We start from the raw sequence: 15,615 nt of genomic DNA on the forward strand, positions 1-15,615 counted from the left end.
ATGGCTCTGCTTAGCACCGCGAGCTATGGAAAAGCAAACTGGTTCTCAGTTGGCTCGCAAGTTGAACGAGTTGTGAACCAGCCCTGGAACTGATTTGGTGGAAAAGGGGTCACTGTCTCACTGTGCCAGCGTGGAGGGCTGTTGTGTGGTGGCGGGTGCATGGGGTGGGGTCAAAGGGGTTCTGTGAAAAAAAAAGATGCTTTTCTTAATATGTTAAGCACTTCATTGGAAAGCCGGGATGCTTTGCTTCTATAGGATTAAAGAAAAGCCATTACAGCAGTGACTATTGGTATGCAAAACAGTCCTTTGCTATGTCTTCTTTCTTTCTTCTCCCTCTTCATCTCCTCCTACTTTGTCTGGCCTGAAGTGGTGGTGTCAGTCGGTTATTCTTTGTTTTCCCGAGGCCACCAAGACAAGCGGAGGAGGATGGAGAGAAACAAAACAAGACAAAGAGGGAAGTAGAAGAGGATATGTGTCGCTGGGAAAACATGACTAGTGCTTAATGTGAGAGGTGAATAAAGGAATTTTATTTTTAAACAGCTGTAAACACGAGGCTGAATATGAGTGGAGGAATTCAAAAGAACTTTGAAAAGGAAGTTGTGTTACAAAGATGAGATGAGAGGAAACGAAGACCTGAGGATAGTGTCAGTGGGTGTGAGATGGATCAAACAGGAGCAGGCGCTTGTGAAATGTCTGACCCATGTGCTGGCCGTGTTTTCACTGCCCTGATAACTGCAGAGTCGCTGATGTAAAACACCAGCTGTAAAAGCTGCAGGTTTTGGGTTTTTTTTCTTTGCCATTTTGGCTTCTAACCAGGCTGAGGGAGTTTAAACTAGCTCAGGTTACAAACTGTCTTTGCAGGCTGTAACATATCTTAAGTGGCTTTGCATCATCCTGTGTGCACTGTCGGCGTGTGTGTATTCTAGACGATAAAAAGCTGCCCGTTTGTTTCTTCAACCCAGCCAGAAGAGGTGCTTTGCCAGAAGTGTGAACTTAAAGGCCAATAATGCTCTGACTCCTTAATTACTGCAATGGAAAACACTTTCTCTGTCCGTTCTGTGTCGAGAAAAGTCCTAGCTCTTCTACATAATCTATCCTTCTCGCTTATCTCCTGACCGATCCCCTGCCCAGTAGACACTGAGCGCGTTTACATGCACATAGAGAAAATCGAATTTCTGCCGTAGCTCGACTGAAATCGAAGTTCTAAATGCCATGGATACACCTTAGCTAGGCTGAAATCGAAACGAACTGGATTTCTCGTAATCGAGCTACGCGACCTAGCTTATGCAATTGTAGCCGAGCTACTTAGTGCATGTAACCCTATCGAGCTACGTAGTCGAGCCACTTACTTCCCTTCCGGAAGTGACGAGTGACGAGACCACAAGCGAGAAACACAACAGCCTCGGTCAGCATGACAACAGTAGTAGTAGCGAGCAGCAGAAGAGGTCAGGAAGAACAAGGAGACAAAAAACAAAAACAATTGAACTTTTTGTGTGTTTATTAAGACACAAGTTAAATTGTAAGCAAAAAATGGACTTTAGAAAAATATACAATTGTGCAAAATAAGTTGTCTTACAGTGGGCGGCACGGTGGTGTAGTGGTTAGCGCTGTCGCCTCACAGCAAGAAGGTCCGGGTTTGAGCCCCATAGCCGGCGAGGGCCTTTCTGTGTGGAGTTTGCATGTTCTCCCCGTGTCCGCGTGGGTTTCCTCCGGGTGCTCCGGTTTCCCCCACAGTCCAAAGACATGCAGGTTAGGTTAACTGGTGACTCTAAATTGACCGTAGGTGTGAATGTGAGTGTGAATGGTTGTCTGTGTCTATGTGTCAGCCCTGTGATGACCTGGCGACTTGTCCAGGGTGTACCCCGCCTTTCGCCTGTAGTCAGCTGGGATAGGCTCCAGCTTGCCTGCGACCCTGTAGAAGGATAAAGTGGCTAGAGATAATGAGATGAGATGAGAAGTTGTCTTACAAAACAGTGGTCTGTGCAGGACAGTTTGTAGCCAACAGGTGGCAATGACATGTGGTGTGAATGTAAAGTGGAAATCACTCCTCTTCTTCATGATGACAACCGGAAGTGTACCAACACGATGGGGCGTGTAGCGCCACCTGTGGCTCGGGTGCACAATGTACCTCACACAATAGCTCGATTTCCTTGTGTGCATGTAGGATTGGATTTCTCTGGCACCCCTGCTGGGACCCTTAGCTCAATTACCGACGGCAGCTCGATTTGGACGTGCATGTAAACGCACCGACTGATACAGCTGCTGCTGTCCTTTTGATTTTCACAACAGATCCGACATAACAGTCCGTTGTTCTGTTCATTACACTCGCTTTTTATGACAAATGAAAATGCACTTGTACCTCCTGTTAGCTCGTCCTTCACGTAAACTTTACTCGGTTGTAAATTTCAACACGATTTGTTTGGAGAATGTGGTTGTTTAGGTGAGGCCTTCCTTTCCCTCTTCCTGTTTCGTTTCTTCATCTTCTTCTTTTTTTTTTTACTCTCTCCATGTATTCGAGACCCCTTATTGTTGTTTCCATGGTCCGAGTCACTCTCTCACACTCACTCCATGCGTCACATCTGTAGAATTTTACCTAATAGCCAAGAACCTCCTCCCTGAGCGGGACGTAAGAAAACACAACTCTCACACACAGTAGTAAAACAGCTCAAACTCTAATCTGCCATACCATAGTCAGTGTGTATTTAGTGGTGTATATTTTCATTTTCAAGTATGCAACAAACTGTATTCAGTTCTCCATGAATAAGAGAACAGAAAAAAAAAACCTTGCAGGATTCAACATGCACACTGTGAACTATCGTTCATTTATTTTCACATGATGGATCATTAACTTCCAACCATTTATCTGCCAGAACTCTTGGAATTACAAAGCGAAGCGCTGTGGCCATGAGATTTATTTCACTTTCACACAACGTTACTCCACTTCACAGCAGTGTTATCATAGTGTCGATGGCACATTTGCCCCAGCACCCTAAATACTACAGTAATAACAGAATAATTTGTGTCTTTTTGACTTTGCGTGTATTTGTAGTGACATCTGCCACATTGGTTTACGCCATGTATATTTTTCTTAGCTTCAGCTAAATTGCAGTAAAAAAAAATACTCAAGCTGTTTTCCATCTAAACCTTGGCGTAAGTAGAAGAAGAAGCCTTTATTTGTCACATGCACACTCAAGCACAGTGAAATTCGTCCTCTGAAGCAGCGAACACACACAAGTAAGCAATGAGCACACACACACACACACACACACACACACACACATACATACCCAGAACAGTGGGCAGCTGTGCTACGACATCCAGGGAGCAGTTTTTATTTTATTTTTATTTTACCAACTTTATTGGACTGTTACAAAAAAAAGAAATAAACATAAAAAAAATAAACATAATAAAGTAAGTCAGCCCAAAGGGGAGAACGCGAACGGGCGACCCATGCAAGGCGTTTCCCCGAAGGTATAAAAGAGAAAAATCATACAATTAAAATTAGACTAAATTGATCTGTGGCAAGCACAGTCACGGTACACAGACCAAGTACATGAAAAGTCCGTATTATAGGTGGAGGTCAGTAATTCAAAGTACAGCTCTAACAGGGATGATTTGAAAACAGGGAGGCTACGGAATTTATCTGGGGAAAAATATTTACATACATAGTTCCATGGTTTAACAATCCTATTGAAGAATGAGGCCTGATAAGTTGAAGTTCTGCAGTGAGTAGGTTTTAAAATTAATTTCGGGTTTTGGGCCCTAGACCGGTCATGAGTTACAAAAGACACGTGCTTTGCTCAAGGGCACTTCAGGGCCCAAGGCCACCCTGTGTTAACCTAACCTGCATGTCTTTGGACTGTGGAGGAAACCCACGCAGAGAACATGCAAACTCCACACAGAAAGGCCCCCGTCAGCCACTGGGCTCGAACCCAGAACCTTCTTGCTGTGATGCGACGGTGCTAACCATTATACCACCATGCCACCTGGTGTACAGTATACACATGCAAGTTCACACTCCACACAATTCATATTCCAGCTCCATCAGTCCCTGATCTCTGCAGATACCTTTTAAAACCAATATTAGCAAGGGACTGCACTACATAAGTATGGAATCAATTTTGTGCCAAAATGTTCATACAATACTTTTGAAATATCAAACAAAAACGACAAATCAAAAAACAAAAAAAAGTTAAATTTTTTTTAGACTGGCAAACAAATTATTCGTGTAATCGTGCAAAATATCAGTCTATTACTCTTCAGAAACCTTTTATTTTTGTTCCGCGTCTTTCTCAGTTTTGTTTGACGTAATTTATTTTGGTTGCGATTCCAGCTTTCTCGTTTGCGCTCCCTGACTTTTTGCTTGCAGTTTTGGCACAAACTTCACGTGTGGGTGGGCTGTCCAGGAATGCATTCCCATTGGCTAACTTGTGTTTGACTGACAGCTACGCCCAGCGATTCCCCGGAGGCTGTTGCGGCCATTTCCTACTCGGATTCTGGTGGACTGTTTGACGAGTGACCAATCCATTGACGGTACACAAGGATTGAGTGGACTTCAGTGGCGACTATGATCTCATCTCATTATCTCTAGCCGCTTTATCCTTCTACAGGGTCGCAGGCAAGCTGGAGCCTATCCCAGCTGACTACGGGTGAAAGGCGGGGTACACCCTGGACAAGTCGCCAGGTCATCACAGGGCTGACACATAGACACAGACAACCATTCACACTCACATTCACACCTACGCTCAATTTAGAGTCACCAGTTAACCTAACCTGCATGTCTTTGGACTGTGGGGGAAACCGGAGCACCCGGAGGAAACCCACGCGGACACGGGGAGAACATGCAAACTCCGCACAGAAAGGCCCTCGCCGGCCACGGTGCTCGAACCCAGGACCTTCTTGCTGTGAGGCGACAGCGCTAACCATTACACCACCATGCCGCCTGGCGACTATGATATTGAATTAATTAAACAAAGTGTAAATTCAGTATCATAGTCGCCACTGAAGTCCACTTGATCCTTGTTTACCGTCAATGGATCGGTCACTCATCAAACAGTCCGCCAGAATCCGAGTAGGGAATGGCTGAGCGTAGCTGTCAGTCAAACACAAGTTACCCAATGGGAATGCATTCCTGGACAGCCCGCCCACACGTGAAGTTTGTGCCAAAACTGCAAGCAAAAAGTCAGGGAGCGCAAACGACAAAGCTGGAATCGCAACCAAAATAAATTACGTCAAACAAAACTGAGAAAGGCGCGGAACAAAAATAAAAGGTTTCTGAAGAGTAATAGACTGATATTTTGCACGATTACACGAATAATTTGTTTGCCAGTCTAAAAAAATTAACTTTTTTTTTTGTTTTTTTGTATTTTGATTTGTCGTTTTTGTTTGATATTTCAAAAGTACTGTATGAACATTTTGGCACAAAATTGATTCCATACATAAGCTGGGTTTTGTTCTTACAGAAGGCAATGACTCCCTTTTCACCCTTTGAAAAATTCAACACGCGCTAAACAATTCCCTGCTTCATACAGAGTGATGTTTCAGCAGTAAGCCCTGCTACTGATTAATTATCTGTTAATCATGTCCTCCACAGGTCTGCCAATCAGCACTTACGCCAAATACTGCTACCGCAAGCTGCAGAAGGTTGCCGTGACTGGGGGTAAAAAGGTAAGAACGGCACGCCTATTTATTTATTTGTTTGTTTATCTCAGACCAGTTTATCCTTTGGCCTTGCCAATAATGAAGCTAGACAGGCCTTCAGGCAAACACAGCAGTTGATTGAAAGTTATCCACACACTTGAGGTAAACAGAATTGTTTAGCTTGATGAGCTATCTGAAAGGTCAGTGGTTTAAACGGGGTTTCCGGAGAGAACAACCACAGGTTTATGGTGCTGCCGAAAGAAAAGAGGCTATAATGTGTTCAGGCTGGCCCGAGACTGCTGAAGTGTAACATAGTGTAGCAGTATGTAAGTGCCTACATGTGTTAACAATCAGCCTTAAGAAAGCTCCATGAGAGCCACGCAGACTGGGGAAAGAGGGTTACAGAAACCCCAGAACTCCACATCGTACACACACACAAACGCAGTATCTGTGTCCCACCTCCTTCACTGTCCTTTCTCCAGTCTCCACCCTGTAATCTGCTGTCCCACCACTGTCTCCACTGTTTCTCACTGAGGTGTTATATTTAGCAGCACACCACGCAGATGGTCACTGGATGGCCGTGGTAAATTATTGGAGTACCAAACTGCTGCTCAAACACATCACAGGATTTCCCACTGGTCCATCATATGCAAATCTTTGTCCTTTGATTTGAGAAGGAAGTCTACTTGCAACAAGTCTTGAATCTTTAGAAAGAGTGATTGGCTAATTGAAGGATAAGGGAAAAAAAATAATCACAAGCTTATATATATATATATATATATATATATATATATATATATATATATATATATATATATATATATATTCTCCAGTGCTGGGACCAATGATGTTAGCATTCCATCATGTGACTAAAATGTGTTACTGTCAGTGTTGTAGTCGAGTCACTTATACCCTGTCCACACTAGGGATTTTGTACTGATACGAAACTACTTTCGTACCGCAACACCTGTCCACACTAGCAACTATACCGGTACTGTAGCGGTATAACTGTATCGGTACAAAACCCACAAATGTATGGGTTTCGTACCGGTACAGCATCGGTACTGTAGCGCTTCGCTGTAGTGTGGACAGATGAAGCGGCTCTGTATCGATACAAATATAACACGCATGCGCAAAGTCACACACCTCAATCGATGTCTTCGCTGAATAAAATAGTGAAGAACGGAGATTCGTTTGTTTCTTTCTTTCTCAACTGCCTCGCGCGTTTTATACGATTCGACTGAATAAACAACCACCAGAAATACAGACTGTACATTGACAACAAAAAGCACGCACACGTTGTTTCATCCGTACGGAAGCCGCGAGAGGCCCTTCATATAATCCTTTTTTTTTTTATTCACCTTGTTATCCCGAGATAACGACATGATTAATTCAGGATCTCGAGAAAACAACACAACTAATTCGAGATCTCGAGAAAACAAAACCGTTATTTCGAGATCTCGAGAAAACAAAACCGTTATTTCATGATCTCGAGTAAACAGCTGAGAAATGGTTCATTCAGGTGCGCCAAGAGACTTGTGATATGCTGACTTCGGGGCTATTTCTCATTCTGTATAGACGCAACTTTGGTCATTAGAATGTCTGGAATAATCGATCACCTAATAAGGCAATATTTTGATCAGGGGTTGACACAGGGAGAGATTGCATTAAGTCTTTTAATAAGGGATAATTTCAAAATTAGTCCGCGGCACCTCCGCAGAAGACTGGCCCGGCTTCGTCTCTACCGACGGAGATACAGTGATCCAGCTGAGATCATGAAATAATTGTTTTGTTTTCTCGAGATCACGGAATAATTGTTTTGTTTTCTCTAGATCTCGAAATAACGGATGCCATATATTCTCGGAAGGAAGTTACTCGGTAACCACGGAAACATTTCGCGCATGCGCATTTCAACTACCGTGAAAGAAAACCGCAAACATTTCTCGCTAGTGTGGACAGATGCACTAAACTGTACCGGTATACTTTGTATCGATACAGTTATATCACTTTCGTACCGGTATAAGTGTGAACACAGCATAAACCTCGGCTCCGAGTCCGGTCTCGAGTCCCCAGTGTTCAAGTCCAAGTCATTAAAGAAAATTTCAAGTCAAGTCTGAGAACAAGACTCCAACCGCACCATTTGACGGTGGCTGTTGCTGCCTTTATGTGAAAGCATCTCTGCTACTGTGTTGGACTAACGTTCCTGTTTGACTGCCCCATTTTAGTTAATGGACTACAGATTCATCGCTCAGTAAGCCCCGCCCACTATCAACAGGGCAAATAACACAAGAGAGGGTTAACACTAGCTAGTTCGTCGGTCAGCAAGCAAACCCCGCTATCAGCAGGGCAGTGAACATAGTGTGTCACTTACTTCTCTGGGTGGAGTCTCGCCAAATGGCGATTGAAGTTCGAGGTTGTCCCCGTCGTCTCCTCGATAGTTCTTCTACATATGGAACACATAGCAGTGCATATTTTCTCGCTGCATGAGAAGTCTGTTTAAGCAAAGCAGACAATCCTAGGGGCTTCTCTCCAGGCATTTTAGCAGCATTAACATTAGCTTGTTCCTCAACATGACGTATGAATGTGCATTCTCTTGCACAAAATTAGTACAAAAATTAATGTAGATATAAATATCTTATGCCAAATGATTATGGCATGTTACAAAAAATAAAGAAAAAAACAGAGTCTTCGTCTCCAATTTATGAGTCCGAATGCAGTTAATGCACGAGTCTGAGTCATCAGTGCTCAAATCCAACTCAAGTCACGAGACGTTAAAATTGGGGCACAAGTTGGACTTGAGTACTACAAGCCTGGTTACTGTTAACTTGACGTTGACGTTTACATTTAATATTGCTGATTGAAGGATTGGACATCATGTGACCAGTTTTCATGAGATGTTGGTTAAATGTTTGATATTTTAACAGGTTCTCTACTTGTGTCAATTAAAGTTAGACCTCTGTATTCTATGCTCATCTCTCAATCTCTCGCTCTCTCGCTTTCTTTCTCTTTCTGAAGGGTTTAAGGAAACCTACCCTGGATGAGATTGATCACGGTAGGAACGCCATAGTGACGCCGTCACTGTTCGGAAGTGCTCTGGAGGAGATCATGGAGAGGCAGAGCCAGCTGTTCCCTCACAGGAGGCTGCCCTGGGTGCAGGTGCAGCTTTCTCAGTGTGTTCTGGCACTCGGTGGAGCTCAGACCGAGGGGATTTTCAGGTAAGACACTGGTAGAGAGAGAAGGTGAGAGGGCTGAGCACATCACGCACATAAGACACTGTTTGAAAGTCATCTAAACAAGTATAGGCAAAACGCAGCTACCATTTTCTCCAACTCCATCACCTGCCAATTCCCATCCTCCAACCAGCTGTTCCACATCATACAACAACTACCAACCACATGCTTCCTCTGAGACATGTGAAGCCAGCCAACCACATCTTTTCAAACTCTTGCTGCATCACAGGGCAGCACAACACACTCGGAGAAAAGTGCTATCTGCCCTCTGAGGTCACAGATATTCATGATCGACAGGGAAGAGAAAGTAATACCATCCTTTCCACCCACAGAACACTGCAGTTTTTCCATCTGGGCTCCTGGCCATGGATGTCTGTGGCATCTTGGGGATTCGAACTTATATTCTCCCAACGATAGACCGCACGCTTTTCTGTTTTAAGCATCCCTGAAAGTCAAAAGTTATTTGGCAGTGTCGAGCACGCTTTAACTAATGATAGTGTCAGGCTTTGGTGTGAAGTACGGAAGCCGAGAGAGGCCCTTCATATAATCCTTTTTTTTATTCACCTTGTTATCCCGAGATAACGACATAATTAATTCAGGATCTCGAGAAAACAACACAACTAATTCGAGATCTCGAGAAAACAAAACCATTATTTCGAGATCTCGAGAAAACAAAACAATTATTTCATGATCTCGAGTAAACAGCTGAGAAATGGTTCATTCAGGTGCGCCAAGAGATTTATGATGTGCTGACTTTGGGGCTATTTCTCATTCTGTATAGACGCAACTTTGGTCATTAGAATGTCTGGAATAATCGATCACCTAATAAGGCAATATTTTGATCAGGGGTTGACACAGGGAGAGATTGCATTAAGTCTTTTAATAAGGGATCATTTCAAAATTAGTCCGCGGCACCTCCGCAGAACACTGGCCCGGCTTCGTCTCTACCGACGGAGATACAGTGATCCAGCTGAGATCATGAAATAATTGCTTTGTTTTCTCGAGATCTCGAAATAACGGTTTTGTTTTCTCGAGATCCTGAATTAATTATGTCGTTATCTCGGGATAACAAGGTGAATAAAAAAAGATTATATGAAGGGCCTCTCGCGGCTTCCGTAGTGAAGAAATAAATGGATAGATTTAGAAATTTTTTTTTTCACGAGGAGTGGAATGCATAGACGGGAATGCACAGAGTTCAGGTGTGGGCTTTCCTTCCGAAACTGTTTTTTCATCACTCAGTTATGCACAGTTCCCTACCTTGTTTGCAACTATTTCTAGCTTCCAAATAAGCCGCTAGGTTACAGATATAGCAACGTTTATTTTTCCACCCCGAAACCATCTGAGGCAATACAACACAAAATCAAGCAGCCTGCACACATATAACACAAAAGCCACCTGTTTCAGGAAGAAGAAGAATTGTATAGATACAAATCACATATATTAAAGATATTTAACACAGAGAGTAAGACAGCATGAGAAAACTTGAGCAAACATTTTTCACATGGAAGTTATTTATCAGGGCAGGGTTTTCCTGGGTGAGTTTTCTTTTATTTGTATTGTATAAAAGTGCACGGTGGTGTAGTGGTTAGCGCTGTTGCCTCACAGCAAGAAGGTTCTGGGTTCGAGCCCAGCAGCCGCTGAAGGCCTTTCTGTGTGGAGTTTGCATGTTCTCCCCGTGTCCGCGTGGGTTTCCTCCGGGTGCTCCGGTTTCCCCCACAGTCCAAAGACATGCAGGTTAGGTCAACTGGTGACTCTAAATTGACCGTAGGTGTGAATGTGACTGTGAATGGTTGTCTGTGTCTATGTATCAGCCCTGCGATAACCTGGCGACTTGTCCAGGGTGTACCCCGCCTCTCGCCCGTAGTCAGCTGGGATAGGCTCCAGCTTGCCTGCGACCCTGTTGGACAGGGTAAGTGGCTACAGATAACGGATGGACGGATGGGTATAAAAGTACAGATATGCTACCATGAAAAAAGCATTAATCAAGGACTAGTTTAGGATTGGGTGAGTGTGTTTCTCAGGTTATTACTAAAATTAAACTAATAAGCTCAATTCTAAACTTAGCTACAGTCGGGTACAGGCTGTGTGTAGCAGCAGCACAGGAAAGTATAGACCCCTTGCACTGATGTCACATTTACATTAGCAACCATCGCTACCCTCGTCCTGGGGGACAAGCAAACTTTGTTTACATACTGAACCAAGCAAAGATGTCCGACGTCTGTTACTGTTGTCCAAAGAAAACTACAGTTAAAAAAGCTCTACTACCAGATTACTTGATTAATCTAAATCAGAAAGAACCAAGGTGTGTGTGTGTGTATATATACTGTGTGTATATATATATATATATATATATTACACAAGGAAATTAGAGTTTGGGCGACACAGTGGTGTAGTGGTTAGCAAGAAGGTTCTGGGTTCGAGCCCAGCGGCCGGCGAGGGCCTTTCTGTGTGGAGTTTGCATGTTCTCCCCGTGTCTGCATGGGTTTCCTCCGGGTGCTCCGGTTTCCCAAAGACATGCGGTTAGGTTAATATGAGATGGCCTTGGGCTGAGGTGCCCTTGAGCGAGGCACCTAATTCCCAACTGTTCCCCGGGCGCTGTTAGCATGGCTGCCCACTGCTCTGGGTATGTGTGTGCGCTCATTGCTCACACACATTAAAAATAAAAAAATAAAGTCCACCAAATAAAGGTCAGGATGTCATTCCAATGGTGTAGCAGCCACAGTCCCACCAAAAGGTGCACGAAAACAAGTCCCACACCACCTGCACAGCCGCCGCGACGTTGCCGGGCAACACCACCCGGAACACCGCGCCATGGATCCACAAAGCGAGCACAGAAGTACCACCACGCAGAGCACCGGTATGTCCCAAACCACCTGCACAGCTGCCGCGACGCCACCGAGCTCCATCGCTCGGAACACAAAAGTACCGCTGCACAGAGCGCTGGACAACCACGATGTTGAAATGCAGCAACGAGCTCACTGCAGTCCATAGCAAGGAGCACAGGCATTACCCACGGCGAACCAAGGCCTGAAGGGAACCGATACCAAAACTGGCAGACAAAACACTCAGACAAAAACAAAAAAACAAACATCAAACTATACAAACACAAAAAAGAAAAACAAAAAGGAAAATAAAATAAAATAAAACGCTCCGGTGAGAAGTGGCAGCCAGAATGCGCACGGCGTACTCTCAACCGGAAACGGAAACAAACAAACAAAAAAGGAGAAACTGAAGGGGGTTACAGTTACACTGTGTTTATCAGACTGGGAGAGATAACATGGGATCAGTTTTTTACTTTCATATGCCAGTGAGGGCAGTACTATGGACATGTCAAAGTCCCTTCCACGCCAAGATCTGGTCTTCCCAGTCGGTCTCCTGTCCCAGTACTAACCAGCTCTTTGAGGCGCATGGGTGCGGCGCCGATCTCCGTTTCCATAGCCCTCGGCCTCTTGCCCATACAGCTAGGGTTACAGTCAGGGGTTAGTCCTCTGGTAACTATGGACATGTGGTGCTAAAAAAGACAAACACATTCTTTCCCTCACTCTCTTTCCCTTTTTCATCATCTTTTACATGACGTCTGTCACCTGCGTGCGTCCTGTCAGGAAATCTGTCCCTCACCATTTGTTTGTCATCTGCTATTTTTAATAACGTCCAGATTTAAAGGGTTATTTGTTTCAGGGCTTCTCTGTATTATTAATGTTGCACTCGTTCTTGCTCAATCAGGACACACACGCTCTCTCTTTCTATCTCTCTCACACACACACAATCATTTCTCGTTTATTAAATTTGACTGAAAATGCTGAAAAGTGTGTGCATATTGAACCATGTTGTTGGCTACAGATTCAGATAAATGTAATGGATTGCGTTAAATCACACGTTTTGTACCTAGAGAACTCTTGTAGACGTCTTCAGGACATGATAATTACATGAACCATATCCAACTATTCAAATATTAGGCCCATTAGGTAATTATGTACTATCATATTCATTTACTGGAGTAATTTATTAGAACTTTCCACTCCCAAAGCAGCTGCATTAAAGTCAACTTTATTACTTTTTTTTTTTTTTTGCCTAAGTTATTGAGCAGTAAATTAACTTCATTTAATTTAAGTGTCCAGTCATTTTGGCTGATAATTGTAAGAACCAAAGGAAAACAACTTTCCTAGTCATCCATAGTGTTCTCCTCCACTGCAGCAGTGACATCGCAGGCATGACCGGATATACATCTAGAAACCTAGGTGCATGAACTCCACTTTGAGAGCCATGGCTGTGAACTAGCAACATAATTTCTTGTCAGTTTTATTTGATTAATTTAAATCATGGACTAGAATAATGACCATAGCATCAAGAGTGTCCATGGCTCTATTAATGACAGGAAGAGACTGTACAAACTGATCAGGAGGGCCAGCTCTGTGCTGGGATGCCCCCTGGAGCCAGTGGGTGGGAGGAGGAGGATGGCCAAGCTGTCATCTATGATATAGAATGACTCCCACCTCCTACAGGACTTACTCACCGGACTGCAGAGCTCCTTCAGTGGGAGGTTGCTCCACCCTAAGTGTGTGAAGGAGCGTTACCGCAGATCATTCCTTCCTGCAGCTGTTAGACTGTACAACCAGCACTGCTCACAGTACACTCACATCTGTATGTCTGTCAAAAGTTATTGCATTGTTTTTTTTTTCTGTTTTATCTTTTGCAATTACAACCACCTGATATATACAATGGGGCAAAAAAGTATTTAGTCAGTCACCAATTGTGCAAGTTCTCCCACTTAAAAAGATGAGAGAGGCCTGTAATTTTCATCATAGGTACACTTCAACTATGAGAGACAAAATGAGAAAAAAAAAATCCAGAAAATTACATTGTCTGATTTTTAAAGAATTTATTTGCAAATTATGGTGGAAAATAAGTATTTGGTCAATAACAAAAGTTCATCTCAATACTTTGTTATATACCCTTTGTTGGCAATGACAGAGGTCAAACGTTTTCTGTAAGTCTTCACAAGGTTTTCACACACTGTTGCTGGTATTTTGGCCCATTCCTCCATGCAGATCTCCTCTAGAGCAGTGATGTTTTGGGGCTGTCGCTGGGCAACACGGACTTTCAACTCCCTCCAAAGATTTTCTATGGGGTTGAGATCTGGAGTCTGGCTAGGCCACTCCAGGACCTTGAAATGCTTCTTACGAAGCCACTCCTTCGTTGCCCTGGCGCTGTGTTTGGGATCATTGTCATGCTGAAAGACCCAGCCACGTCATGCTGAAAGACCCAGCCCTTGCTGATGGAAGGAGGTTTTCACTCAAAATCTCACGATACATGGCCCCATTCATTCTTTCCTTTACACGGATCAGTCATCCTGGTCCCTTTGCAGAAAAACAGCCCCAAAGCATGATGTTTCCACCCCCATGCTTCACAGTAGGTATGGTGTTCTTTGGATGCAACTCAGCATTCTTTCTCCTCCAAACACGACAAGTTGAGTTTTTACCATAAAGTTCTATTTTGGTTTCATCTGACCATATGACATTCTCCCAATCCTCTTCCAGATCATCCAAATGCTCTCTAGCAAACTTCAGACGGGCCTGGACATGTACTGGCTTAAGCAGGGGGACACGTCTGGCACTGCAGGATTTGAGTCCCTGGCGGCGTAGTGTGTTACTGATGGTAGCCTTTGTTACTTTGGTCCCAGCTCTCTGCAGGTCATTCACTAGGTCCCCCCGTGTGGTTCTGGGATTTTTGCTCAATGTTCTTGTGATCATTTTGACCCCACGGGGTGAGATCTTGCATGGAGCCCCAGATCGAGGGAGATTATCAGTGGTCTTGTATGTCTTCCATTTTCTAATAATTGCTCCCACAGTTGATTTCTTCACACCAAGCTGCTTACCTATTGCAGATTCAGTCTTCCCAGCCTGGTGCAGGTCTACAATTTTGTTTCTGGTGTCCTTTGATAGCTCTTTGGTCTTGGCTATAGTGGAGTTTGGAGTGTGACTGTTTGAGGTTGTGGACAGGTGTCTTTTATACTGATAACGAGTTCAAACAGGTGCCATTAATACAGGTAACGAGTGGAGGACAGAGGAGCCTCTTAAAGAAGTTGTTACAGGTCTGTGAGAGCCAGAAATCTTGCTTGTTTGTAGGTGACCAAATACTTATTTTACCGAGGAATTTACCAATTAATTCATTAAAAATCCTACAATGTGATTTCCTGGATTCTTTCCCTCATTTTGTCTCTCATAGTTGAGGTATACCTATGATGAAAATTACAGACCTCTCTCATCTTTTTAAGTGGGAGAACTTGCACAATTAGTGGCTGACTAAATACTTTTTTGCCCCACTGTATGTTTCATCTACTTCATAATTCCTCTAATTTAGTATTTCAAATCAAAGTCCTTCCTACGCCATGTGGCGGCGCCGATCTCCGTTTCCATAGCCCTCTGCCTCTTGCCTGTTACATAGCTAGGGTTACAGTAGGGGGCTAGTCCTCTGGTAACCGTGAGAGTTTGACTCCCCACTCGCATCTGTATTGCAGCGTGCTTTGCCAGACAGCAGTAGGTACTATTTTTATGATGGTCTTTGGTATGACCCGACCGTGAGTGGAACTCGTGATCTCCCGATCGAGAGGCGGACACGCTAACCACTAGACCAACTCACGGTCAATTTAGTATTAATCTTAGGTATATTTTTTTCTTTTTTAATATATATATCATCATCCATCATTATCTGTATGCCGCATTATCTGTATTAGCCGCTTATCCTG

The 15,615-nt window shown here is 43.7% G+C and overlaps 1 protein-coding gene across 1 annotated transcript in view; it reads left to right on the forward strand.

Annotated features, from left to right (window-relative positions):
* The window catches only part of arhgap46b (Rho GTPase activating protein 46b), a 247,416-nt gene that overhangs the window by 222,223 nt on the left and 9,578 nt on the right, over positions 1–15,615 (forward strand). The window contains exons 6-7 of the mRNA XM_060938001.1: positions 5,594–5,667; positions 8,656–8,855. Of these exons, the coding sequence (XP_060793984.1) occupies positions 5,594–5,667; positions 8,656–8,855 (274 nt within the window). The remainder of the gene's footprint in view (positions 1–5,593; positions 5,668–8,655; positions 8,856–15,615) is intronic.

The sequence above is a fragment of the Neoarius graeffei genome, chromosome 13, assembly GCF_027579695.1.
Source record: "Neoarius graeffei isolate fNeoGra1 chromosome 13, fNeoGra1.pri, whole genome shotgun sequence".
Lineage (NCBI taxonomy): Eukaryota > Metazoa > Chordata > Actinopteri > Siluriformes > Ariidae > Neoarius > Neoarius graeffei.